Here is a 25962-nt window from a genome sequence, read left to right on the forward strand (position 1 = left end):
CAACTGCCGGTGGATGCCCGCCACCGCGTGAGAGCACCCAGAGGGAGGAGAGACCTGGGCATTACGTCGTGGAGAAGAGGAGGGGGCAGGACCACAAATGGAGCAGATGCTGGATGCGCCTTGCTCCATATGGCCCCGAGCCTCCTTTTATTGAGGTCAGTAGCAAAAATTGAGCTAATAGCAGCAGTGTGGGACTTGATCCTATTATAACTCCCTGCTTCCTTCTCCATCTTCCTTGTCCCCCTCTCTTTCTGCTTATTCCAGCCCCATGCACCCAGGAATCGCCCATCCAGCAGCAGACCCATCCTAGCACAACTGCAGCCTGGCAAATGGCACAGCAGCCCCTGCCATGCTCAGTCCTCACCAGCCACATCTCCTCTGCCTCCTCCCGATGGCACGGCTGCAGCAGCTGTCGGCAGTTTGGCATCACTCAGTGTGATCCGCTTTGGCTTCCTCCGGCACTTACAGGCTCAGCTTGGGACTCAGAGCAAGTGGGAAGGTGGAAAAGGGCAGTGATCCTAGAAGGCTGATCTTGTTCGAGGCAAAACACAGTCCTCAGCCAGCTCATGTCCATGCAGGGCTTTTCCTGGCCTCAGGATGGGCTCTGGGCATCTGCAGGGAGCAGCCAGAGCGCTCCAGCCCCGTGCCCCCCCGCCCTCAGGCTCTCTCCTCGCTGGAGCAGTTCTGGGTGGTTTTGGTGGTGACCAGGGCTGTGGCCCCCAGCTCGGTGGCAGGCAGTGGGAAGCTGTGGTTGCACTCCTCGTGCCGGGGGTACACAGCAGAGAGCAGGACAATATCACCGTCGGCATCACCCTGGCAACATGGCCTCCGCTTTGTCCCAGCTTTCCCAGGCGGCCCCGCCATCTTCAGGCCTCCATTATAATGGGGGCATGGGGCTGGAGTCAGGATGGCATCTTCCTCTGGCACGGCAGGGTCCTGGCAGCCCGGGCCGGGCAGGGGGCTGGCAGCATCCATGTTTGCTGGGAGGGGGCAATAGAAGGGGGTTATGGGGCTTACAAAGCAGGGCCAGCCGGGTCCCAGGGAGAGGATCCCATCTCTGGGGACACAGGGGGCGGGGAGAAGATGGAGCTAAAGCAGGAGGAGCCTGCAAGGTCCCCACCACACCTCTCCTGCGGCAGATCTCCTCCTGCTTACAACTGATGGGGCTATTTTCCCCCTTTAAACACAACAGGGAAAGGCAGAAACTTGCACTTGTGCTTTGAGCCCTCTCGCTAAACCCTGCCAGAGGCAGAGCAGCCCGGCCCTCGGCGGCTTTGCCCTCCCCAGCCGCCTCCCACTTAAAAATAGACTTGTTTACACGCTTCGAACACGGGCACGCGCCGCCGGCCCCAAGCCTCCTGCGACTTTCCACACATCCAGCCCCACAGCGGTGGGCTGGCCAGGGTGCAGCCCTGGGGGACAGGGACCAGGGCGTGCGGAAGGGGAGCAGCCGAGAGGGTGCCTCCCAGGCTCTCTGTCATGGCCGGACCTCTCTCGCCACGGGATTTCTCCCTTCTCTTTCGTTCTTGGTGTTTTTCCCAGGCATGTGCGTCACGGGCTTTCACAGACGCACTCAGTTTAGCTGAAAGGCCCCGGGTAATGTCCCCCTCAGGTCTGAATCACCCGGCCGGCACCACCAGCAGCATGTGGGCAAGTCAGGGTGCGAGGACCGGCTACCCCCAGCCCCATCGCCCTTCAAGGTCACCCATCCGGGCCATGGGGTGGTGGCAGATGCCAGCATCTCCTGGGGAGCTGTACCCCCTGCCTGGGGATGGGGAAGGGTGAATCCAGGCAAGACCATTTCTGAGAAGAGTGGCCAGGGTTGAGTCAGCACCAGGGCAAGGGTCCCCAAGGGAGGAAGCGGCCACCTGGCCCCTGGCTGATGCTCTAGCAGGATGGGTCATCACAGGGCACCATGGCCTCATCCCCCCTGGAAATACCCCACCAGGAAATCAGCTCTGTCCCTTTCCCCTTGGCCCTATTTTTGATGTCTTTGGGGATGACCCCGTGTGGTGGTCCATCATCCTGCCAACAGGGCTGGCCCCAACACCATTGGGGTCTTTGGGGCACACATTGGAGGGCACTGGCTATCCCAAATGGCAATACCAGGCTTGGCAGTCAACAAGGGACTGCCATTTGTGCACTGCCATCCCTGTAGCCCCATCTCCATCCGTGGCCCTCCGGCTACAGGCAACTTGCTGGTGGTCTGTACGTGTTCCCCGTGGAGAGGGGATGGTACCAGCGGGTGCTTTAAGCAAGTGAAGGCATGGGGACACCTGGCAAAGGGAGGGGCACAAAGGAGAGGGTCCTGCTGGGAGCCAGGTGTAGGTGTGGGTTCCCAGGGGACACAGGACATGTCATGCAGGGGGCAGCTCAGCTTCCTCAAAAATGCCCTGGCATGCCTGTGGAACCCATGTCGAGGTGGAGGAGTGGGTCTCAACAAGGACATGCCTTGGGGGAGCTGGGAACAAGCAATCCCACCTGCCCTGGGAGCCATAGGACGCTGTGACCGGGAGAGCAAGAGGTCCCCTACCTTCGGCCTCCTCGTCCGCTGCCTTCCTTGTCCTCCTCTGCTTGCCCACCTTGCAGGCCAGGAAGCCCCAGAGGGCAGCCAGGGCCAGGATGAGCCCCACCACCGCTGGAACCCCGAAGATCAGGAGAGTGCTGGGCATGTCCGCTGATGGGAGGGTGGGCGCCAGGGCAGAGGTGGGCGCCATGCGGGCAGGCTCTGCTGTGAAGTGAAACACGGGTAGCGTCAGGAGAGGGAGAACTGGGGCGAAAGAAGAAGGGCAGCAGCATTTCCCAGCCAGCTGCAATGGTGTGGAGGGAGAGTGGTTCTTCGTCAGTATCCACCCACCACCCACAATGAACCATCCCCATGCCTGGAGCCTCGTCCCACCCACTGCTGTTCCTGGCTGGGGGGAGATGAGGGCGTCCTGCTCTTCTCATGGTCCCCCACAGGTTCATGGTCTTCTCATGGTCACCTGTGATGCCCTACTCCAGCTGGATCATCCCTTTTCATCCCGCACCGCATTCCCCTCACTAAAACTGGCTGCCCTCTTCCTCTCTCCTCCTCCTCCAGGTGTAAGCAGTGCTCCATTCTCCATCGCCACCTCCATCACCATCTGCAGGAGAAGGTCCCCTCCATCTGCCCACCCTCAGTGTGCCCCCAACCCCCTTGGCCCACCACCGCCCAGCCCCGGGGAGCTTGGTCCAGGGCCACCGTTGTCCTCTTACTTGCATTCTCCTTGAACAAGTCGGAGCACTGGACGCAGGACCTGGTCAGGAGGTCGAAGCACTGGGAGGAGAGGCAGGAGGCGGGAGCAGCAGCTTTTCCTGATGAGGACATGGCAGGGTGGGAGTGAGAGCCTGGCTCCCGCATGGCGCAGCAGCGAAGGGGCCGCCCGAGTGTGAAATCGCAGCGCCTCGGGGCCCGTGGCAGAGGGAGATACAGTCTGTCAAGCTGCGTCGTCTCCCTTGGGGCTCGCGATCGCTGCGCTTGCCCCGGGGCGGATCTTCACCAGGGAGGAGGAGAGCAAGCGCCCAAGCCCTACCCCTGCCTGCCCATGCAATGTGCCCTCAAACTACCCTTTTCCTCCAAAATATGCTTCCGAAATCTCCACAGACCCCGAAGTGTCCCCAGCCATGCAGCACCCTGCGCCCAGCGACACCTTGCCCCAGCCCGACAGTGTCACCTCCTCGGCCCTCACCCTTTCCCAGCCCATCCATATGTCACCTCCAGCCCAGGCATGTCCCCCAGCCTGCACCCTCCCTTGCTGGCCGGTGAAAAGCTCCCTCGGCATCCTCCAGTGCCTACGGGATACTTTCCTCTGCCCAGATCTTCACAAGATCCTGTCCCAGGGCCACAGATCTGGCTTGGATGGAAAATGCAGAAAAGGGCCAGAGGAGAAAAGCATGCAAGGGCACTGAGGTTTCCCCTTTTAAAAGCTCCCACTGCCCCCAGGACACAGCCTGTTAGTAACTGCTGTGCAGGCAGGCCAACTGGTGTGTGTCCTCCATCCCTACTAATGATGATGCTCTCCATCACCTTGCTCTCTCCGTCCTCTCCATCGCAGATCTAGACCCGTGGCAAGGACCCTCCCAGCCCCTCGGCACCATGACTCATTCTCCAGGGTTCAGATCTGTCTCTGCTCAGTAACTGCCCAGGGCATGGGCAAAGCAGGTCACATCAAGTAAGTCCAGTCCCCATACGCTTGGGACTAAATAAACTCTTAATGGTTTTAGCTGTTCCTGATCACGGGCGGGAGAAACCTTCTGCCACCATACGTCAAAGCCCGATGCTTGAGATCTGAAGTGGGTAAGTGATTGATTTCAGTGCTGCACTAGGCTCTTCTCTGTCCTTACCAAACAAAGTCCCACCCCCCCTTTCCTTCATCCCACAGAAAAGAAAGGGACCAGCCACAGTTGCTGGCTTTCTCCCACCTGAAGGAAGCAGCGCAGGAGATCTGCCCTGGCCAGGAGAGCCCTAAGGGGGCTTTAGTGCTGCAGTCTCATGTTTGCAGCAACTATGGCCTCCAGGCTCTTTCTAGCGAGATCTCTGCCACTTGGTGTGCTGGACTGAGGCTGGGAGGGGAGGAGGAGAAAAGCCAAAGGACGCTTTGGCTCGAGGTGACAGAGTACCAGGTGTCCTCACTGGGCAACTCCTCTGAGACAGGCCAGAGGACTTGGTCCCTGGATGTGCTTGCCCCTCTCCAATGGCTTTTAGGCAAGCTGAGCCCACAGCATCCACATCACCTGCCCTGAAGCCTCAGATGGGATGCAGGCACGAGGTCCCCACGCTGGGTTGCAGCCCAAGCATGGCTTTCCATCACCCCAGGCAGGAGATGCCCTCTGGTGGGGCCATCCCTGTCAGCAGCATTCCCGGAGGGTGGCTTGCACCTGCAGAAGCAGCCCCAGCACCATCTCAGCCCTCCCCACTGGGCGCCGCTGGGCTCCGGGTGAGTGAAAGTCCCGACCAAAACCGGTTGCTGCCTGCCGGTTCCACGCCTGCTGCGATTTCACTTCCCTTTCCAGCCGGCGTGCCCAGCCACTCGCTCCCTCGACCCTCGCACCGGTTCCTGGCGGCCGGGAGCACCCTCACTGTGCCGGCGGGGATGGCCAGGGGGCTGCGGGCTCCGAGGAGGAGCTGCGAGAGCCTGGCCGCCATTCCTGCACCCGTGACTCAGTTATTCCCCCTCTGCTCTTAGTCAAAGTAAAAAACCCCAAGTGAGTGGGGACACGCCAAGCACTTCCCTCTCTCGGCATGGCCCCGAGCTCCAAAGCCATGAGCGGCACGGCCAGCTGGGCACCCTCCGCCTCCATGCTTGTGCAGAACGGGCTGTGCTCACCCCTGCGCAGGTAGCTGCCATGGGAGGACATCCCTCCACATCCCACCTCACCCTGCTTCTCGGACGCCCCAGGTGAGGAGCAAAGCTGTGGTGCAAGCCCAGGAGCAGGAGGGGTGTGCATCCAGCAGCAGGGTGCTCTGGTCCTGCTCCTGGGGTGTGCATCCAGCAGCAGGGTGCTCTGGGAACAACTCAGGGGGGTCAGAAAGCCACAGCAGGGAGGGCTGAGGGGTCAGGAGAAAAGTTCAGGCTCACTTCAGGCCACCATCTGAACTCCACAGTGGAGAGCCCCTGGGACCAGAGGGCACTTAGAGTGCTCTCTGTCCCTGGCAGGCAGCTCGCAGAAATGTAAGGGTAGGGACTAGGGAGCAGCCAACGTCTTGCCTTGTGGGCTGGTGCCATGGATGGAGGCAGAGGACCTCCACAAAAGAGCCAGTGCTCTTTCAGGACACCTGTCTCTGAAACAGCTCGCTGCTCCAAAGGCTTTTCTGCTCCTCCTGCCCTGGGGTGTTTCCACCTGCTGGTCTCCTTTTCCCAAAGGATGCTGTTCCATCATCTCCCCCACCTCGTGCTTTCTTTGTGTCCGTTCTCTCTCAGCAACCCCCAGCCCCTATTCCCATAGGTCCCACCATAGCACTGTCACCTTGCCCCTCTCCCCCCTCCTCCCCTCCCTGCTTGGCTTAATTTAGGGGGGAAATGGGTCCTAGCATCTGCTGTACCACACTTACAGATTAACTCTGTGACCCCTCCAGTCAAATATACGCACCAGGGAAAGCCCAAACTGAGGTACCTACATGTTGCTTTCGACACAGAGAGCAAGGTTTACCATAGAGCTCAGGAGCTGATGGCTCCCGTTTCGGTACCTGGAGTGAAAACCTGAAGCTGTGAACGCACGGTGGTGAGCCCGAGGACAGCAGCTGTGATGTCCTCCTGCAAATAAAGTGTTCCCGGGTCCTGTTGCGTAGAAGGATGTTGCAGCCTCATCGTCGCGACTGATCGTACCCTATTCCCTCTAATTTTCTAAGCCCTTTTTATCCCCTTCTTCAGCTCTTTCACGCTCCCTTCCTAGCCCGTCTCCTTCCTCCTGGTCCAAGAAAACAACGTTTGAATTCACACACGATGACGCTTACTCATGGAGAAAATCCCCGCTGACTTCCCCAGCGGCACTTGCACGTGTGCCTGCTCACCAGCACTGCCCAGGCTGCCCAGTCAGCTCTGGGCATCAGCCGTCCCCCACTCTTCATCATCCCCATCTTTGCCTCTCCTGCCCTTCGTAACGGCTGGTCACCCTTTTTGGAGCAGCAAAAGCTAAAGCTTGGTGAGTAGTTTGAACTGTTTGCATCTAAGAGTTGAATACGCTTGATAATAGCACAAATGCATAATTAAAGAGCAGAAAAAATGACTCATTGGATAAGGAAATGCACTTTTCTTATCTCCTCTGCAGAGAAATGAAAGCCCCAGGAGCCTGGGACTCCGGCTAAGTAAGTGCTTTTATTAAACAAATAAACCAGCAAAGATATCAAATGAGCTATTTAAAAATTATATCTTAATCCTGGAGTCAGAGAGCTCGATTTCCAGTGCTATTTGCTCCAGCCGCGCACTGGGAGGGCCAGCTTCGGCTGGGGTGGGCTGCTGGGATCCCTGTGGAGAGCCTAGTGAGGGACAGGGCAGCGCTGGTGGTCCCAGGCGTGGGGAGGGACGACATCGTCCTGCGAGTGGTCATCATGCACACATGAGTAACCGGACTCGTGTGAGCGGTTCCTCTGGTGTCAGGGGTGGGTGAAGTGACTCACGCACGCGCTTGCAGAACCACCCGTAGCAGAAAATATCCACCGAAAGTTCACCTTGTGCTCGTGTGCACCGGAAACCCAAAGGCTTGTCGATCAGAGAAGCCGCGAGGTGTTTATCAAGCAGACCCAGTTACCTTGGGACAAACGTCTGACAGGATGCACCCAATGCCCTGGGAACACCTCAGCACAGCCTGATGTCTGCTCCACATCCACATGGTGCCACTGGAGGGCTTTGGCTGGAGCCAACCCCCAAAGAACATTTGGCACTTGCCCCCTGCGCCCCTTCCCAGTGTCTCTGCCCCAGTGGGTGGGAAGCACCCCCTCCTGAAAGGTCCCACTATGGCTCTCAGGAGCTGGTTTCTCAGGGCTTCAACGCAAACCTCCTCCTTGGGATCCACCAGGATGCCCCAGCATGGCCCAGCCCCAACTTTGCTCTGCCTTCTCCAAGCCAGCCGGGCTTAGGGACAAAACCTGGGAAGATTTTAGAAATAAGGTGGAAAAATGAAGGCTTCAAGCAATTCGCCAATACTCTAAACCCAGGCCCCTCCATAGGTGCTATGCTTCTTACCAAGGATTTTTGTGGCACTGCTCAGTCACCTGCACAAGGAGTTTGATGTGGGGCAGTGCCCCAGTGGCCATGGCTCTGCTGAACGCTTCTGGTCTCCTCCCCTTCTTGTTTAAAAGCCCCTGGAGCTGTGCTTGTCCATGAAGTTAAGGAAAAATGAGCATCATTGGCTCCCTCTGCAAGGGGCTGGGACCCCTCCAGGGTCCCTCCTAAGGATGGTTGGGAGCCCATACTGACCCCCTTGGGTGGGTGGATGAAGGGCAATTGCCCCCTGAGCTTTGCCTGTGGCTGGTTAGGAAGTGTTCAAGTGCCACGGCAGGGCTGGGGAGCACCTCCAGCACTGGAACAGAAACAAATGGCTAAAGGAGATGCACTGCTGCCTTACAAACGTCCAAGAAGGTGGGTTCAGCTGGTTCAGACGTGTATGCTGGAGCAGAAACCTCCCCGGGATGCCAAGCTGAGCACAGAAACCTCCCCGGCACTTGCAACGAGGAGCCCCACTTGCTGGGCTCTCAGGGCATGGAGGTCTCCAGCAGACAACTCCAGAGCCAAAAATCAAAGCCTGCTGAAGGCGAGGGGCTGTCTCCCTTTGAGACCTCACCGTCTGCAGCTTGCTCCAGCAGCAAGGGACAGGAAACCAGTGGGGGCAGCCTGGAAGTCAAAACTAAACTAAGCGGCCCCGACTGCATTTTGCATAGCGCTTCGTTACAATGAACCGCTCACAGGAGAGCTGCAGCGCCGGCTCACGCACGGGAATGGTTTGGTGGATACATTTGAACAAGAAGGCAGCCTGAGAAAATAGGAAGGTGCTTGCAAGCCATACCAGAAGAAAGGCTGTTTGTCCTGATTGATTTGTTGCCATTTACTCTGCTGCCTGCCATCCAACCATGCCACTCACCCATACACAAATAACACCCCACTGCTCCAGAAATGGATCTCTGAGCTGGCTTTTGTGGCTGCCCTGCAGCCTCCAACTACCCTGGGCCTGGGCAGTGGTGGTAGGTGCAAGGTCACCCTGTCTCACCCCCACTGCTGGGGAGCTCTGACTTTTCTGTTTGTCACCACCAGACGATGCCTCACAAGCGGCCGAGCCGAGGCAATACGGGGATTTTGACTGTAGGCTGCTTGGCCAGTCAGATGCCAGACTCAAGCTGGTTTCATCCCCAGAGCATTGAGAGGGACCGAAGCGCTGCAGGAGGAACAAGTGGCACGTGTTTGGACATGAGTGCATCCCCAAACCGGGATGAGAAGCGAGGAAACACCACTGAGCCGAAGCGGGCCCCGCGGCAGGCTGGCTGCCTCCGGCAGCGAGCTCGTCACCGCCACGCTGTCGGCTGCCAGGCTCCAGCTGACAGCTCCTCTCCTCCCTCTCCAGCCGAAGCACCTCCACCCCGACAGCATTTCATTAGCCTGTGGTGGCATTGCCCTTCTCCCGCTTCTCATGGACCTTTGGGTACCAGCCTGGTGGCTTAAACTCAGATTAATATTACAAATTTCAATGGCCGCGTTATAGATACGATGTAGGAGAGAGCTGACAGGATTTGGCCCACACCCCTCCTCTCCTGGCTGGCATCTGGGAGCGATGTCTTAGCCATCCTGCCAAAGCCCAGAGAAGCAACAGGGGAGCAATGCTTTGGGTGGGGAAGGAGAGGAAGGGAAGGGTGAGGGACTGCTGTGGTCACAGAGCTGGGGACATGGAGAGGGACTGCCAACAGCCCCGTGCCGTGCTCACCCCCAGCCCCCAAGGGACCTGTGGGCAAAGTCCATTGATTCCCTTTCAAAGAGAGGGTCCCCCCCACAGCTCACAGGGGCTCCCCCTGTAATAGCCCCATTGAATTCTGAGCCTTTGAAGCCTTAAAGGCTCAGGCTGGAAGAAGGACGAGTTGCAGCAGCACAGGCTGACACAGGAAGGGAGATGCTGGCAGCGGTGGTATGAACGTTACCGCCGAGGCAGGCAGACATAATCCCCCCTCTGAGATCCCTTTCCCCATTTCCTATCTCAGGGAGAGCACCCACAGGGGAGGTCCTGCCCTCTGCCACAGTCCACTGGTGACGCTGCCCGTCTGCCCCCAGGGCACATCTCCTGGCCAGCACAGCTCCCTGGCTCACGCTTGCCTCCCCTCTCCACGCTACACCCACAGTGACGGGGAGGGCTGGACCATGGGAGGATGCAGGCAGGCTTCTGAGGGACCATGCAGCAACACAGCATCTCCCATCACCCAACCGAAAAACGCACATTAGAAGCTGAGGGCAGATACAGCTTTATACCCCCTAATAATCTTGTCTCTAAGCTAGATAACTAGGACTGTAAATCCCTGGTGATAATCACAGACACCATGCCTGCAAGCTCTCCCCCGGACCATTCATTTAGCTTGATGATGCTTTAAAGAGACATCTAATGAGGATAATCTGATTCAAATCCCCTCTGCTTTTGGGCAGCAGAGCAATTCAGTCCCCCTCAAACTCCTTCTTCCTCCATGACTGTCTTTATTTCCCCTTCTCAGATGAATCACTCTGGGGTTTCCTTTGCTTTTTGCATTACTATTTTGATTCTTTGATATGACCACTGCAATCAAGATTCGCTCCCTTTAGAACCTAATTAGCATGAAAACAGACTTGCTTTTTACTCAGTTTCATGGTAATAGGATGCTGGCCTATGCTTCAGCTCTCACTTCGGGTGCAAGGAACATTGCAGCCTGCTTAAAAAATTCCCTGTTTACCTGATTCAATCAGAACCACTTACGGGAGATCCGCACACATTTCAAGCTTGGTAAAAGAGTCAAGCTTTGGGAAGGGGGAAGGTCTCAATCACACTCAGCTTTCAGCGCAGAGCAGATGGCGAACACACCGACTATATAATTTATAGGACACCATCACTATGTATTAGTCCCATGCAGTGGCTGAGCTCAGCCAAACCATGGCTCACACACACGCAGAGGGGACTCGTGCAGGTGATGCTCCACGTGCAACCTGGGCAAGAGGGAAGAGCCAGGTCCTGGAGAAAGCACACGCTTCACATTTCATCTCCTTCATAACACAGTGCAGAGGACGCGGTGCAGCAGCCCTCACCCCGGAGGGGTTTTCTCTTCCCTGCAGGCCGGGCAAACACTTCCCAGCCCTCAAACTTGTGTTTGAACTAGGTCAGTATTATGCAACATCTGCGAGCAAGCAGCTCCCCTTCTCTTTCCCCAGAGCAGCTCACACACAGCAGCATGATGGATGCCAGGGCAGCCCAAGGCCAGGTGTTGGGGTTCATTTGCACTTCTTCAGGGCCACCATGCCACGCCAGCACAGCCTGGCGTGCAGCTTGTTGTGGGTCATGAAACCTGAGGGGGACATGCACAACCACCACAGCTCCACAGTGCCTCAGCCTCCCTGCCTTTCACCAGGACACACACACTCACTGCTCAGCACAGCCAAGCAGGGACACTGGGGAGGCGTGAAGAACCTGTGACAACACAAGGGAGAATTGCTCAGAATGGCCAAGTTCAGGTTATAAAAAAGGAGCAACAGGACGGAAAGGATCAAAAGGGAACACCAGGTAGTAAAAACACTCCCTGCAGAGCAAGGTGAAGGCAGCTCCAACCCCATCTTTAAGTTAACAGAGCTTTCAGCCCTTCTCCACATGGCTAAAAAAGGGGCCCTGGAGAAAAGCGTGCAAGACCAAGACCTTACAGGTGCCCAGTGTGCAGGCACAGAGCGACATTGCACTATCCTAGGGCTTCCCCAGTTCCAATGCCTTTGATCCTCTGCTGCTCGGTGAGCACGAGCACTGAGTCACCCCTCAGTCCCACAGGGGAATGAGGATTAATTAGTTGATGCTGGCACATTGCTTTGAAGAGAGGTGCTCCACTGTAGCACGAGCCACAGGTTGTTATGTGCAGAGCTGAGTCAAATGCAGCCCTGGCTTCACATCTGTCATCTCTGGAAGAGCAAGAAAAGGAAACATAGCAGTGGGGAGAAAAAAAAAAATTAAAAAAAAAATTAAAAAAAGAACGTTCACACTGGGGTGATGCCAACACTGCTGTCAAACCTAGGAGAGCAGCCAGCACAGAGGTTCAGGAGAGCTTTGAGCTGACCAGCACAGACAGTGATAGTGCCTCAAGGACTGCAGACCCTCAGTAAATACTCGAGGTGTTTTGTCAACCCGAGCACTGAGACATGGCCAGCAGGGCAGGAGCGAGGCAGACCCAGCTGCAGCACCATCACCCTGTCACTGCAGGGCGGGCACACGGTGGGACTGAAGAGCTTCCATGGGAAGACAGGAAAGGAAAATACTCCAAGCTGTCAGAAAACGGGGGAAGCCCCCTTAGTGTGTTTAATTTAACTGGACTTTCTAGGTCTTTCCCAGTGCTCACCAGTGTGCCTTTGCCTCAGTCCGTCATGCAAACTGCCCTAGAGCACAGGTGCTTCAGCTGGCCCTGGCACAGCTTGCTGTAGTGCTGAGAGGGTGGCAGGATCCGAAGGACGGAGCAGCCTCTGTGCACTGAGGCCAAGTTTCCCAAGGGGAGGTGGCTTCTCTCTTTGTTTTTGTCCTCACCCACCTCAGTGCTCCTTCCCGTGACGTGCAGAGCCCCCGGGGCTCTCGCGCCCAGCCCGCAGCTGCACCTGGGCCGGCGGCGGGGAGGCAGCCTGTATGTAAAACACGGGCTTCTCTTTCACACACCGCTGACTTCCCTCGGCAAAGGAGGCGGCAGGGGTGGGGGGGACGGTCACGGCGCCTTTCCTGGCTTCTCGCAGAACACCCCACCGCACGGCGAGCTCAAGGGGGGTGAGGGTTGTCAGCATCACGGCACGTGTCACCTCCGGCAGAAGGAGCCCCCCAGCAAGGGAAACGTGGCCCAGCACGGGCCAGGAGCCCGCGCCACTCAGCTGCCAAGGAGTCCAAACAAGTCACATCACTCCCCAGTCCCTTGCGCCCATCCTCTCTCACGCACCGGTTCTTCACAGCCAAGACGGCCCCTTCTGCGCAGCGCCGACCCGAGGGGATGCCATCCTGCCTAGCATCGCCGCGCCCTATTAATATTTAACGGCCAGGAAGAGATCCAGAGACTTTGATTTCTCCCACCGGCCAACTCAAGGATAATTGTACTGAGCAGGGAATTTCAGCGTTTCAAAGGGTGGTTTTGTTCCAGTTCACAACAAAACCCAACTGTGTCTCAATGCCTTATGAGAAGGAATGCAGCCCAGTTTCAGGCAGCCTCCCTGCCTGCCGCATACCCAGGCAGGAAAGGAGCACAAAACACATCTGATCTCAGGAGGTCCCCAGCAGGCAGGTCCCACCAAACCCTCCTCCCTCAGAACTCCACTAAAAATCAAACTCTGCTAATTAGGGGCGAAAAAAAAATTTAAAAAAAAGTTTCTTCTGAATGTTTCCATCCAATTCCACATTTGTGACCCCAAAGCAATGTCAATTCGCCCTCATCACACCTCTCCAGTAGAGGCAGAGCAAGCGAGGCACAGTGAATTTTAACACACGTGCCCAGGGTCATGCAAGAAATCAGCCGCAGAGGCGAAACGAGCCCAGCGTTTCTGGCTCCCAGCTCTGGGCTGTGCCAGCTATTGCTTTCTCTTGCATATAAATCACTTTTCCCCACTAGTGAAGGACAGCTGGTCACTGAATGGAAAGTGGCAGTTGTTCAGCAGCCCACAGCAACACCGCACACCAGCTCAGGGTGGGAAGTGGAGAACACTCAGCACGCAGAGAAGACTGCCAGGGGATCTGGGCCAGTTGAATGGAGACAGAGCAGCTGGAACGTGGCCAAAGCAAAGCCTGGTGCTCCTGCAAAATTGAGACAAATTAAAAACCCCACAGAAGAGTCCCCCTTGCTTTTGTCAGCAGAGCAGAGGAGGCCCATCTTATCCACTGCTGCTGTGGACAGTAGTTACAATGAGAGCTACCACGCACCTCTTACAGCGTGACCACAGATGCTGAGTGCCACCACTGGCCTAACCCAGATGGTCCCTTCAGACTACAGGTCTTGGCAAGCAGAGACATCCAGTTTTAAACAGTCCCCAAAGCAAATACACTGGGGTGATGCCAACACTGCTGTCAAACCTAGGAGAGCAGCCAGCACAGAGGTTCAGGAGAGCTTTGAGCTGACCAGCACAGACAGTGATAGTGCCTCAAGGACTGCAGACCCTCAGTAAATACTCGAGGTGTTTTGTCAACCCGAGCACTGAGACATGGCCAGCAGGGCAGGAGCGAGGCAGACCCAGCTGCAGCACCATCACCCTGTCACTGCAGGGCGGGCACACGGTGGGACTGAAGAGCTTCCATGGGAAGACAGGAAAGGAAAATACTCCAAGCTGTCAGAAAACGGGGGAAGCCCCCTTAGTGTGTTTAATTTAACTGGACTTTCTAGGTCTTTCCCAGTGCTCACCAGTGTGCCTTTGCCTCAGTCCGTCATGCAAACTGCCCTAGAGCACGGGTGCTTCAGCTGGCCCTGGCACAGCTTGCTGTAGTGCTGAGAGGGTGGCAGGATCCGAAGGACGGAGCAGCCTCTGTGCACTGAGGCCAAGTTTCCCAAGGGGAGGTGGCTTCTCTCTTTGTTTTTGTCCTCACCCACCTCAGTGCTCCTTCCCGTGACGTGCAGAGCCCCCGGGGCTCTCGCGCCCAGCCCGCAGCTGCACCTGGGCCGGCGGCGGGGAGGCAGCCTGTATGTAAAACACGGGCTTCTCTTTCACACACCGCTGACTTCCCTCGGCAAAGGAGGCGGCAGGGGTGGGGGGGACGGTCACGGCGCCTTTCCTGGCTCCTCGCAGAACACCCCACCGCACGGCGAGCTCAAGGGGGGTGAGGGTTGTCAGCATCACGGCACGTGTCACCTCCGGCAGAAGGAGCCCCCCAGCAAGGGAAACGTGGCCCAGCACGGGCCAGGAGCCCGCGCCACTCAGCTGCCAAGGAGTCCAAACAAGTCACATCACTCCCCAGTCCCTTGCGCCCATCCTCTCTCACGCACCGGTTCTTCACAGCCAAGACGGCCCCTTCTGCGCAGCGCCGACCCGAGGGGATGCCATCCTGCCTAGCATCGCCGCGCCCTATTAATATTTAACGGCCAGGAAGAGATCCAGAGACTTTGATTTCTCCCACCGGCCAACTCAAGGATAATTGTACTGAGCGGGGAATTTCAGCGTTTCAAAGGGTGGTTTTGTTCCAGTTCACAACAAAACCCAACTGTGTCTCAATGCCTTATGAGAAGGAATGCAGCCCAGTTTCAGGCAGCCTCCCTGCCTGCCGCATACCCAGGCAGGAAAGGAGCACAAAACACATCTGATCTCAGGAGGTCCCCAGCAGGCAGGTCCCACCAAACCCTCCTCCCTCAGAACTCCACTAAAAATCAAACTCTGCTAATTAGGGGCGAAAAAAAAATTTAAAAAAAAGTTTCTTCTGAATGTTTCCATCCAATTCCACATTTGTGACCCCAAAGCAATGTCAATTCGCCCTCATCACACCTCTCCAGTAGAGGCAGAGCAAGCGAGGCACAGTGAATTTTAACACACGTGCCCAGGGTCATGCAAGAAATCAGCCGCAGAGGCGAAACGAGCCCAGCGTTTCTGGCTCCCAGCTCTGGGCTGTGCCAGCTATTGCTTTCTCTTGCATATAAATCACTTTTCCCCACTAGTGAAGGACAGCTGGTCACTGAATGGAAAGTGGCAGTTGTTCAGCAGCCCACAGCAACACCGCACACCAGCTCAGGGTGGGAAGTGGAGAACACTCAGCACGCAGAGAAGACTGCCAGGGGATCTGGGCCAGTTGAATGGAGACAGAGCAGCTGGAACGTGGCCAAAGCAAAGCCTGGTGCTCCTGCAAAATTGAGACAAATTAAAAACCCCACAGAAGAGTCCCCCTTGCTTTTGTCAGCAGAGCAGAGGAGGCCCATCTTATCCACTGCTGCTGTGGACAGTAGTTACAATGAGAGCTACCACGCACCTCTTACAGCGTGACCACAGATGCTGAGTGCCACCACTGGCCTAACCCAGATGGTCCCTTCAGACTACAGGTCTTGGCAAGCAGAGACATCCAGTTTTAAACAGTCCCCAAAGCAAATATTAGAGGTGACCTTGCATCTAAACCTCTACCACCAGTTTCAAGGTTTGGAGGGACAGATAAATCCCCAGGGCTGGATTTATCTCTGATCTTTGTTCCAGGACAGAGAGATCTTTTACTATAGGCACCGTATCAGTACACGGACTTTCTCTGTTGTTAGTGTAGACGAAGCATATCATGTCTTATCATGTTTAGATGTTGATGTGATTTAACTACTGGTATGGCAAAATCAACAAAAAACTACCCTTCCCTTGGAAAATTGGTGCTAGAAGAGAGCTATAATCCCAACAGGTAATGCCAACCAAGCTGATTTGTGCTGAAATCCCTTACAGAGCACCTCTGTGAGCTGCTCAGCTAGCAGCCTGAGGATACAAAAATCTTCTTCAGGTGACTGGACTGAGAGTAAAATCCTGTGGGTCAGCCTGCCGTAGCAGAAGAGACCATATTACAGCCTCATTCAGTTCCACATGAAAAAAATCACTGCATGACCGAAGCTTACGCCAGTGCAACTAGTGCAAGATCTTCTAGACTCATTAAACTGCTTTTACAGTAATTTTGCTGACATAACTGACAAACAAAAACACGCAGTCAAACCAGCAACGCTCACGGGTACTTTTGCCACAGAGAGGGGGATTTCTCTTCATAAATCTCCACAGGGAGAAGGAACTGAGGCAACAGAGAGAGGAAGAGAAAGTGCGTAACTCCAAAATATTTCTGCTAGTTTAGATTTCAGCCAGCTTGGCAAGCTCTTTCACGGCGTTTGAACACAACAGAACCTGAGTCACTAGCCTTAATTCGGCTTCAGGCCTTCCCTGCCTCTGATCCCAATCCAAGTACTACTTTCACAAGACCTTTATCAAACATTAGCCCTGGCTACTCCATCCAGATGAAAGATATCCTCAGCTGCCTTGTCTTCTCTGGTAGGGGCAGTGTTATGGCCTGTCTGAACTAATAGCTGACAGTTCCTAGAGGTATTTACATAGTTGAAGCTGTAGCTTTAGATGTGTCCCAACTACTTTTGGTTGTAAAACATGATGGACCTGAGACACAGTGTCATATTCTTAGATACGCTCCACTTCCCCTGCCAGTTCTAGTAAAGACTTTTTCCTAAGAGTAAGAAAAATATTTGCCCCAAGGTGAAGCGAGATGCTGCTCTTAAGGAACTAGATTTTATTTTGTACCAGCTGGGATTCGGCCACCTGTAGGAAGTACAAACAGCATCTCTCTTCTTTGAAAGTCGTGGAAGGAAAGAAACACCGCATCTGAAACACAGCAGTGGAAAAAAACCCGATGGTTGAAGGTGCAGGAATGGACAGTAGCACGTGTGGGCTGCTACAAAGCATTCTGGGTGAACCAAAGAAAGTTTCATTTTCACCAGTTAAGAAAGCGCAGCGAAATTACTCTTGAGGCTGAAGGGATTTTACCAGAGTCCAATAGTTATTAGAGGCAACTGGAGAGCGACCCAGGAGACGGAAGAGTCTCCTTACCTTACAGCGGTTGCGGAGGACACGAAAGACTGGCTCATTTCATGCCGCAGCCCTTCCTTCCCTCCCCCAAACTGCACCTGCACATCAAGAGCAAATCGAAACCAGTCTATTCTAAACCATGGTCTCATTTATTTTGAGGGACCCAAAGCGAGAGCGAGGCTGATACAGCATAACCAACCGAGAAACTTGTTTCTCAGCATGATTGCCCCTCTCTAGTGGCAAAGGCCTGGCTAGTACTTCAGGATCACAAAGCTAGCTGAAAGTAGGACAGGCCCATTAAGCTCCCAATCCTTCTTACGCAGCCACAAGAGTTTGCACATGCCTTTCTCCTTTGGGTTTTAGCCAGAGTCCAGCCCTTTTAGGCACCATAACACAGCTGAATGGTTTAGTTCCTTTTGTTCCAGCTGACAAACAACCTAGCCCTCCCCTGCCAGCAGCAATACAACTGGAGCTAGGATTCGTGTGTCCTCTGAGCAAGGATACAGGCTTTGTGCCTTGCTGAGCTGTCTTTGCAAGGACTGCCAACGCTCACAGCTGATTAAGCCTGCAGTGCTGCTTTCTGCTTTTTCCTGCTCACAGACAGATGTCAGAAACAAGCTAAGCGAAACAGCACACACAGCTAGAGCTCTGCACCTAGGAACATTAAAGCAGACTATTAGGGATTAAATAAATTAAACCAGAGGGGAGCTTAACACATTCTCTCTAGGCTTCATTTCTACCTGGCACGCAATTCTGGGTAAGAAATATCCCAGCCTTTCAAGAAACACTGTATTCTGGCTCAACTCAGCACAGGAAGGACTGTATTTGGAAAGCTTTTGCCACCACCACGTGGTTGAAACCGTGACTGCAACCCACCAGCTGACTGGAAGTTCAAACAGGGGCAAGTGTTCATAGGTTTTAGAGCCCGTGCCACATTCCTAAACAAAGACCACACAACTAATTATGAAATATTATACATTTTATTAACTTAGAAATCCAAAACACACAATCTGACTTGCAGTAAGAATAAGGCATCAATTACTGTGGATAAGAACCTATTAGTTTAGGGACTGTACACAGCACATGGCCACCTTGCAAGACACAACATGTGTTTTACGTATGCTGCTGTAGTTCAGTCTGCTGTGTTTCATCTCCCATCAGCTCCAGAGTGCAGAGCCTCAGCCCTAGGGATGCTGGAGAGACAAATGCACTTCTGCAGCTCTCTGGAGCTGAACTGCCCAATTTGCAGAGGCTTGCTGGAGGCCAGCAACACCACCTAAGCTTAGATTTGGCTCTTTGAGAGCACAAGAGAGAAAAAGCTATTCTGTGGCTCTTTACTTTGGAAACAAAGATCGATTTCCACCAGCAGCTGCATGTTTCTCTTCCTGTGGTCTGCCTGCCATGGCTTTAACACACTAAGTGCTGCTACACTCTCAGCTAACAGCCTTTTCACCTCTTCATTTCCTGACTCAAAAAAGGTTTGACCTCTCTGGAGAATTATTTCTTCATCTGCAGGAACTGACTTGCAGCAGAGCAGTCCACAGCTGCCAAATCACAAGCAAAGACTAGAGTTGCTTGTTATCCTGGGCTTGAGAGATGGAGCTTTTTTGTTTAAACATATTAGAGAAAGCTAAAGTGCTAGATTATCGTTTTTAGTCCCTTCCTCCCCAGTTAGGTATCAGGCATGGAAATACTGAGCCCTTCACTGGCCAGATGCTCACACAGCTGGATCATTAACTGCCAATTGCAGTCTATCTGGAAGCTGCAGGACAGCCTTCCTTCCCCATTATTCTCTTGGTGGGGAGACAAAACCTGGCAGCGATGTTTCACATTGGTCCAAGGTGCCGTATTTAAATTGAAAGGAAGCAGAAGCCTACTGCTCCTTCTCTAGTGCTTCAGGGACACTGAAACTAAGATACTCAACCATGGCACCAGCATTTGGGACACTGACCTGTTCTCCTGATATTCTCTCAGTAGAATACGTGGCTCCTGGCCACTGGCAAAGTGGGTGAAACTCAAACTTGATCATGAAGAGGTAATAATGGATAAGAACCCCCAATTCAAACTACCTTCCCCCCCAGCAGCTATACCTTATCCACTGAACAGGAATCAAGCTTTTCTTTAGATATTAGCAACTAGTAACAGCTCTGGATGAGCGGTCATAACAAGTCAGGCAAAAAAGCTTCGCAATGTGATTTCAACTACAGCAGCTTGAATGCCTGAAAAAAAAAAAAAAAACCAACCTAAACCACAATGAATGTGGATGAATTCTCACAATGAGAAGCTAGTCATCAGCAGATTTCTTCATCAGTGTGCTAAAGAACAGGGCAGAAACTCCTGGTACATGACCAGCACAGATCTGTAACATCCGGAGAAGTCGCTGAGCGGTGGCGTTTCGTACCCCTTCCAACTGGAAAAAAAAAATGGAGGAATTATTTAACCAAGAGAAAAGAAGAAAATCAGTGCTTAGCTGCAATAAAAGAAAGAACTGGAAACAGCATTAAGTATGGTTCAGATCTACTTGCTACAGAAATTCGCAAAGAGGGCCATTTATTCCCCTAATGTTAGGGAAGGTACAGCATTGTCAGCTGAAAACCCTGAAGGGCTTGCCAAAGGCACAAATATTACCTGCTGGTAGGGAAGCAGCCTCTGAGGGTGGAATGATGAGTACACGGAAAAGTGAAGTGTGTTACCACTACACACCAAAGTCTCCCTCCAGCTTTTCAGACCAAGCAGGTAATTGGAAAGAGTGTTATATCAAATGGCAAAACAGTCTGTGAAGCAACAAAGCCCGGCTAACAGGAAGCATTACTGCGTGGGCAAGAGAGTCACACGGCAAATAACAGCTCAGGGGCTCCCAGGAAGACAAAAACGCCTCAAGGAACAAATGTACTAAGGCTTGGCATATCAGAGAAGTCTTTGTTAATTTAGACTTGGGTTCCTGAGGCTTTGAAGTAACACAGGAAGGAGCAGGTAATCGAGAAGACTCATTTCAAGGACAGTGAGACTCCTGTACCTCTACTGCTCTTGCAGAAAGAGACTGGTCCCTGACACTTATGCGTATGTACATGTATTTATTGCTAATGTAACAATGTTCCTAAAGATCAGAGAGGAGTAGAATTCACAAATCCCTTTAGACACCAAATAAGCTCCTTACCTCCAGCTCACAGAATAGCACAGGACTGCAGTACGTGTCTCCCAGTTTCCAGATGGCATTCATCTCTACACTGCAGCAATTCACCCTGCCAACTACAGAAAAAGTTTTCCCATATTACAAGCCCCATAATCAACATTCAGATAAGAAAAGTACCAGGAATTTCCACATCCACTAAACAACCCAGAGCTAATTTTGAGAGCACCATAGAAGGCAAAGCAACAGTCAGCAATACAAACGGAATGGTACAAGATTTGCAATGGAATTAGCACAGAAATTGTTCATAATACTGACAGCTGGAATAGTATCGCCACATTACTGCGTACTGTAACATTAACATTTTGGATAAGTACACTATCAGCAGGGGCAGAGTCTTCTACTCATTAATCAGAAGCCCTCCTGGCTCATGTGGTTTCACAGGGTGATGTCTCCAAGGACTTCACTCCATCAGGACAGTCATAGCACAAGACAATGCCAAGACAAAGATGGTGAGGGGTCCGGAGCACAAGCCTTACGAGGAGAGGCTGAGGGAGCTAGGGTTATTCAGCCTGGAGAAGAGGAGGCTGAGGGGAGACCTTATTGCTCTCTACAACTACCTGAAAGGAGGTTGTAGAGAGGTGGGGGTCGGTCTCTTCTCTCAAGTCACAGGCGACAGGACGAGAGGAAATGGCCTCAAGTTGCGCCAGGGGAGGTTCTGGCTGGATATTAGGAAAAAATTTTTCACCGAAAGGGTTATCAGACATTGGAATGGGCTGCCCAGGGAGGTGGTTTAGGCACCATCCCTGGAGGTGTTCAAAAGACAGGTTGATGTAGTGCTGGGAGGTATGGTTTAATGATGGTGATGCTTCTTGTTTGTTGTGCGGGTGTCTATTTTTGTCAGTTAGGTTGATGGTTGGACAAGATGATCTTTAAGGTCCCTTCCAACCTAGAAGATTCTGTGATTCTGTGACTCTTTTCCACCCCAGAATTAGGCCTCCTGACACCCAAATTCCAAGGATGCAGCACCTCTGTTCCAACCCTGAGCAGTATAGGCTGGCCCCTCCAGTCCTTCAGAGCTGAAGTAGGGAGAGTGTGCAGGAAAGAACTCTCTCTCTGCTTTTGGGGAGGGGAGTTGAGGTGAAGGAAGAGAGATGAAAGGCAGATCGGAGCCAGACAGCACACAGCAGGGATACCAGTCTTGTATTAAAACTATACTTAATAGTTTAGTAGCTCATCCATTTAAATTCATTTTATTACCACAGTATCATATGCTCCTCACTGCTCATTAAGATTATCATTAAGACAGATCTGCAAGAGCAGATATAACAGACTTCTGCAGTGCACAGGAAAAAAAAATAACAAAAAAGAAATCAGTGACACAAATCATATTGAGGGATTAGGGACAGAGAAAAAAGTTCTGACTGGCATAAACAGAAAGGAGAGAGCAAGCGAGCACAAGAAGAGAGCCATGTTTTATCTAAGAAAACAATTTAAAAATGAGAGGTGAATTCAGATATAATTTAAACAAAGCTTTTGACAAAGCCTCTGGTCTCCTTTGGTTTGTTTAAAGTTAAGCCACTGCCCCGTTCTAAGGAATGCAACAGTGAGCTGTGCTGCTCGGAGAGGAGGAAGAGAGCAGATACCATACGTACCCCCAGTAACAAGAAAGCACACTTTCCCCAGGAAGAAGTTGGCATCCACATAAGCTAGGGAATCTTCAATATTCTTCAAGCTGTCAGAAAAGCACAGACAATCCAGTTGGACAGGGAGGTAAAACCAGTACAGCATAAGAACAAAGGGAATAACTTTCAGAAGCACAATTAGTAAACCAATGATGTTAACATTTGCTGATCTGTGAGCCGGCAGAGTTATGCTCTATGCTAAAAGCATGGCAGCAGAGACCTCTGCAATACCCACAGCTGTTTAATAATCCATAGCATATCCTTTCTACTCAAGACTCAACAGTTAGACTTAGTTTGAACTGTCCCCTCTGTGATTTGCGGACACTAAGCATCTGAATTCATTAACATCCAATGAAACTTCAGCACTACTTCGGCTCTTTCAGAAGAACTAGCCCACACATTTCTGCAGCACCATCTGTGCTGTAAGTATGCAGCTGGGCCTGTCATTTTTGCTAAATGAGAGCCCAGGATCATCAGTCACAAGTTAAGTAAGTAATAAAATGCTGACTTTTGTGCCTTAGTAAGTCTTTACTTATGGCCTGGGGACACAAATATAATTTCTACAAAGATGAGCACAAAATGAGAGAAAAGGGATCAATCCCTGCAGATCTTTGTTTTGCCTAGAGACATCCATAGCGCTGATCCCACCAGTATCAGTGAACTGGGGACACTGGATGGTTATTAGGTAGCACTATCCGACACACATCAACCAACTGCATATTACAGAACTTAACAGCCCCACCATCCTTTCCATCTAATTTTACAGACCGCATCTTTCCAAAGCTCAGTTCAAATCATCCCATGTCTGGATCCAAGAATAAATTCTGCCTTCTCTGCTTTGGTAACTTAGTGCACAACAAGCATGTTATTGGGCAGAACAGTTCAGTCCTAATCCATTGCTGGAGGCCAGAAAACCACTGTATACATTACTGAGCTGTTCCACTGCAGCAAGTCTCGGGTTTGAAGTCTACTCTTCAGCAATTCTGACCCAGTAAAAATGTAGATTTAGCCATCAATCCAATAAAAAAATAGTATCAGTTTCCCCTCGTATGTTCACCCTTCTTTTACCTGTATTTGCTCTTGATGTCAATCATGAACACAATCAGATCTATCCTGGGCCGAAGGTGATCCCTCTCTGCAGGTAAGGGGAGGGATGTAGAAAGGTGACTGAAAGATAATAAATTTGCCAGTTGAACCAAACAGCTTGGCAAGGCAGTATCCATTTAACCAAAACCACAGAATGATTGCAGTTCATCATGTAGCAAGTTACCAGGAAGCCAGCTAATTACTAAGTATGTAGGCACTGAAGAGACACCGTGATTCTTTAAGAGGTGTTCTTATATCTTAAGCCTGCTCACAGTTGCCGACAGTCACAATGACACTTGCTAGACAAGGTTGTTTATAATGGCAAGCTTTTTAGAGCATAACAAGGCTCAAAGAAACATTTTCTCCACACAGATCTGTACAGCAGTCATTTTATTTGTTATTTGTTTCTAACAAAGTGAACCCAATGCTTTACTGATATATTTTGCTGCCAAGTTTGAGTTAAAATACATCAGTGCTTTCCTGTCACATGATGATGCTCATATGCTCACACAGGAAAGGCCACCTTCTCAGGTGTCCGTGTTACAGAAAAGTGTGTTGTATTTGCAAAACCTTAAACCAGAAATCTATCACTAGTATAGCTTCATAGATGAAGTTGTAGCTCAGAAAGAGCTTTTACTATGCCATTACCTCCCTTTTTATCCCTTTCACTGTGTCAGGAGTTATTAGGTTAGTTCAGGTGTCCTTCTACACAATACCACCACTGCCAATACAGCTGTTGGAAGAAGAATTACAGGGTGGGGATCTTTGTGTTTCTCCCCACTACCAAAATTTAAAAAAAAATAATAATTCAGTAGTGCATGTCTGGGCCTTCCACAGGAAAGATATTATCAGTACCATATCTTTGGAAGATCACCTGACAGATAGATTGCACAAACAGAAGTCCCAGAATTTCAGTCTCTCTCACAATCTACTTCCTCTCTGGAAGCCAAGAGAGAAACACTGATTTTGCTAGAAGTAGTACTCCCCAAGGAGACCAATTAAATCTTACAGACTTAACAGTTTTCCCCAGCCGACACAGACCACATTACACATTCCCTTCTATTAGTCATATGCAGTTTACAGTTTTGTCTGCCAGTCTCCAAATAAAGGTATTTTGTTTCCTATAAATAAGGAAGGTATGTTTTAACAAAACCATTCCGACAAACACAACATATAAACAAAGGAGCTTGAAAGACACACTGCAACACAAACAAGTTTATAAATTTAAAGTGAAATTTAGGGAGAAGCTGTGGTGAAAGAGAAGTATCAGATCTCATGATCTGGGGGGGGAAATAACAAACAGAAAAACCCCCAAACCTCTCCATGATTTGGAATTCTAATGTATTTAAACAAACATCACTAGGTGATGTCAGCAGCCTCCAGATATGCGCTGCAGAAGCCTTTTTTTCCTAGTGGTAAGAGACACAAAAAGCCCCAGCCCTGCAATTCTTCTCCCAACAGCTGTATCTGGCAGGTAGACTTGCCAGACAAGATGCAATTTTCTTTGTGATGTGTATAATCCCAAAGCAGCACAGTGGAAAAGAAATGTCACAGACGTCTGCTTCTCCATGGATTTCTGCTTCCTTAGTGATACTAGCACAGGGACTTATCTTGCTCTGTAGTGCAAGGTAAGTTTCAATGCCTTTGGATAATTACTCAGCTGTAGTACCAGTAGCCATCTAGTTATGGCCCTCCACAGCTCAGCAAAGGCTGCAGGACTTGCATAGAAAATTGGCTAGTTAATTTACTATCAGTTAGCACAAACATCCAAGATGCCATGATCAGAGCTGTACAGGCACTCTAACTGGCTAGTACAGCATTATCTCGGGTTTGCCTTTACTGCACAGCCTTGAATTACAGCAGCAAAATAACACAAACACCTTCTGAAGAGCTGACTAAACTAATTTGGTCTTGGCGAGAGAGCTGTCAAGGACATTATACCATAAAAAGTTAGTTAATCAAGCTTTTAAGACAGGACTTGTCATGCAGCTAAAGTTAAAATTCCAAATGTGTCTTAATAGCTTGAGGAAGAAAAGCCTGTGCCTGCATACAAACCACAAAAGGGCTATGATTAGCACCAAAAGTAACGGACAACTTTCAGGGAAACTTGTTGGCCTTCAAGTAGTTGCAAGCATTGTACTTGTCACAATTTGTCCCAGGATGTTTAATTCCTGTACATGTCTGTCCTCCAGAAGAAAAAAAAATAACAAATATATATATATAATTTTCACTGAATTTTTAGAGTTGGAAGGGACCATAGAGATCATCTAGTCCAACTCCCCTGCTAAAGCAGGATTGCCAAGAGCTTGTCAGAGCATGTTACTCAGGACTGCATCCAGGTGGGTCTTGAAAATCTCCAAAGAAGGGGACTCCACACCCTCCCTGGGCAGCCTGTTCCAGGGCTCTGTCACCCTCACTGTGAAGAAGTTTTTTCCTCATATTTGAGTGGAACCTCTTATGTTCCAGCTTGTGCCCGTTGCCCTTTGTCCTCTCGGTGGGAACCACTGCAAAGAGTCTGCCTCCCTCCTCCTTCAACCCACCCTTGAGATACTTGTCAGCATTAATAAGGTCTCCCCTCAGCCTTCTCTTCTCCAGACTAAAGAGTCCCAGCTCTCTCAGTCTTTCTTCATAAGGGAGATGCTCCAATCCTTGAATCATCTTCCCTGGGCGGGATGGCCCCGCGCTCCCGGCCGCCGGCGCGTGGGTGGAACCCGCATTTAAAACCCGTTTTCCCTGGTGCGGGAACTTTTCGTGAACCGGCACCGCAGCTTCGGCTCCGTCTCTCGGACGAGGCGGCAGAGAGCCCCCCCCCCACCCACACACACCCGTACCCCCCCGCCACTCA

At 51.8% G+C, this 25962-nt stretch overlaps 2 protein-coding genes across 2 annotated transcripts in view; both read right to left on the minus strand.

Annotated features, from left to right (window-relative positions):
- Window positions 1-288: 288 nt before the first annotated feature.
- TNFRSF13C (tumor necrosis factor receptor superfamily member 13C) lies at window positions 289-3382 on the minus strand. Its single transcript, XM_014963288.1, has 3 exons — window positions 3238-3382; window positions 2534-2731; window positions 289-980 (listed from the first exon to the last, which is right to left on the minus strand). Exons 1-3 carry the CDS (start codon window positions 3380-3382, stop codon window positions 658-660), a joined length of 666 nt encoding a protein of 221 aa, XP_014818774.1. The 3' UTR covers window positions 289-657.
- Window positions 3383-18182: 14800 nt separating this feature from the next.
- CENPM (centromere protein M) overlaps window positions 18183-25962 on the minus strand; it is an 8285-nt gene continuing 505 nt past the window's right edge. The window contains exons 3-6 of the mRNA XM_014964352.1: window positions 23100-23198; window positions 22002-22081; window positions 20374-20465; window positions 18183-19626 (exon numbers count right to left, since the gene is read on the minus strand). Of these exons, the coding sequence (XP_014819838.1) occupies window positions 19501-19626; window positions 20374-20465; window positions 22002-22081; window positions 23100-23198 (397 nt within the window). The 3' untranslated portion in view covers window positions 18183-19500. The remainder of the gene's footprint in view (window positions 19627-20373; window positions 20466-22001; window positions 22082-23099; window positions 23199-25962) is intronic.

Source organism: Calidris pugnax, unplaced genomic scaffold (assembly GCF_001431845.1).
Source record: "Calidris pugnax isolate Ruff unplaced genomic scaffold, ASM143184v1 scaffold44, whole genome shotgun sequence".
Taxonomy (NCBI): Eukaryota; Metazoa; Chordata; class Aves; order Charadriiformes; family Scolopacidae; genus Calidris; species Calidris pugnax.

Excerpts from the sequence above, each read along its gene's own strand:
- TNFRSF13C (XM_014963288.1), bottom strand. The coding sequence starts at position 3,382 with ATGCGGGAGCCAGGCTCTCACTCCCACCCTGCCATGTCCTCATCAGGA. Across the intron at positions 2,732-3,237 it reads CTTGTTCAAGGAGAATGCAA|CAGAGCCTGCCCGCATGGCG; the intron begins GTAAGAGGACAA and ends TTCACTTCACAG. Across the intron at positions 981-2,533 it reads AGCGGACGAGGAGGCCGAAG|CAAACATGGATGCTGCCAGC; the intron begins GTAGGGGACCTC and ends GCCCCCTCCCAG.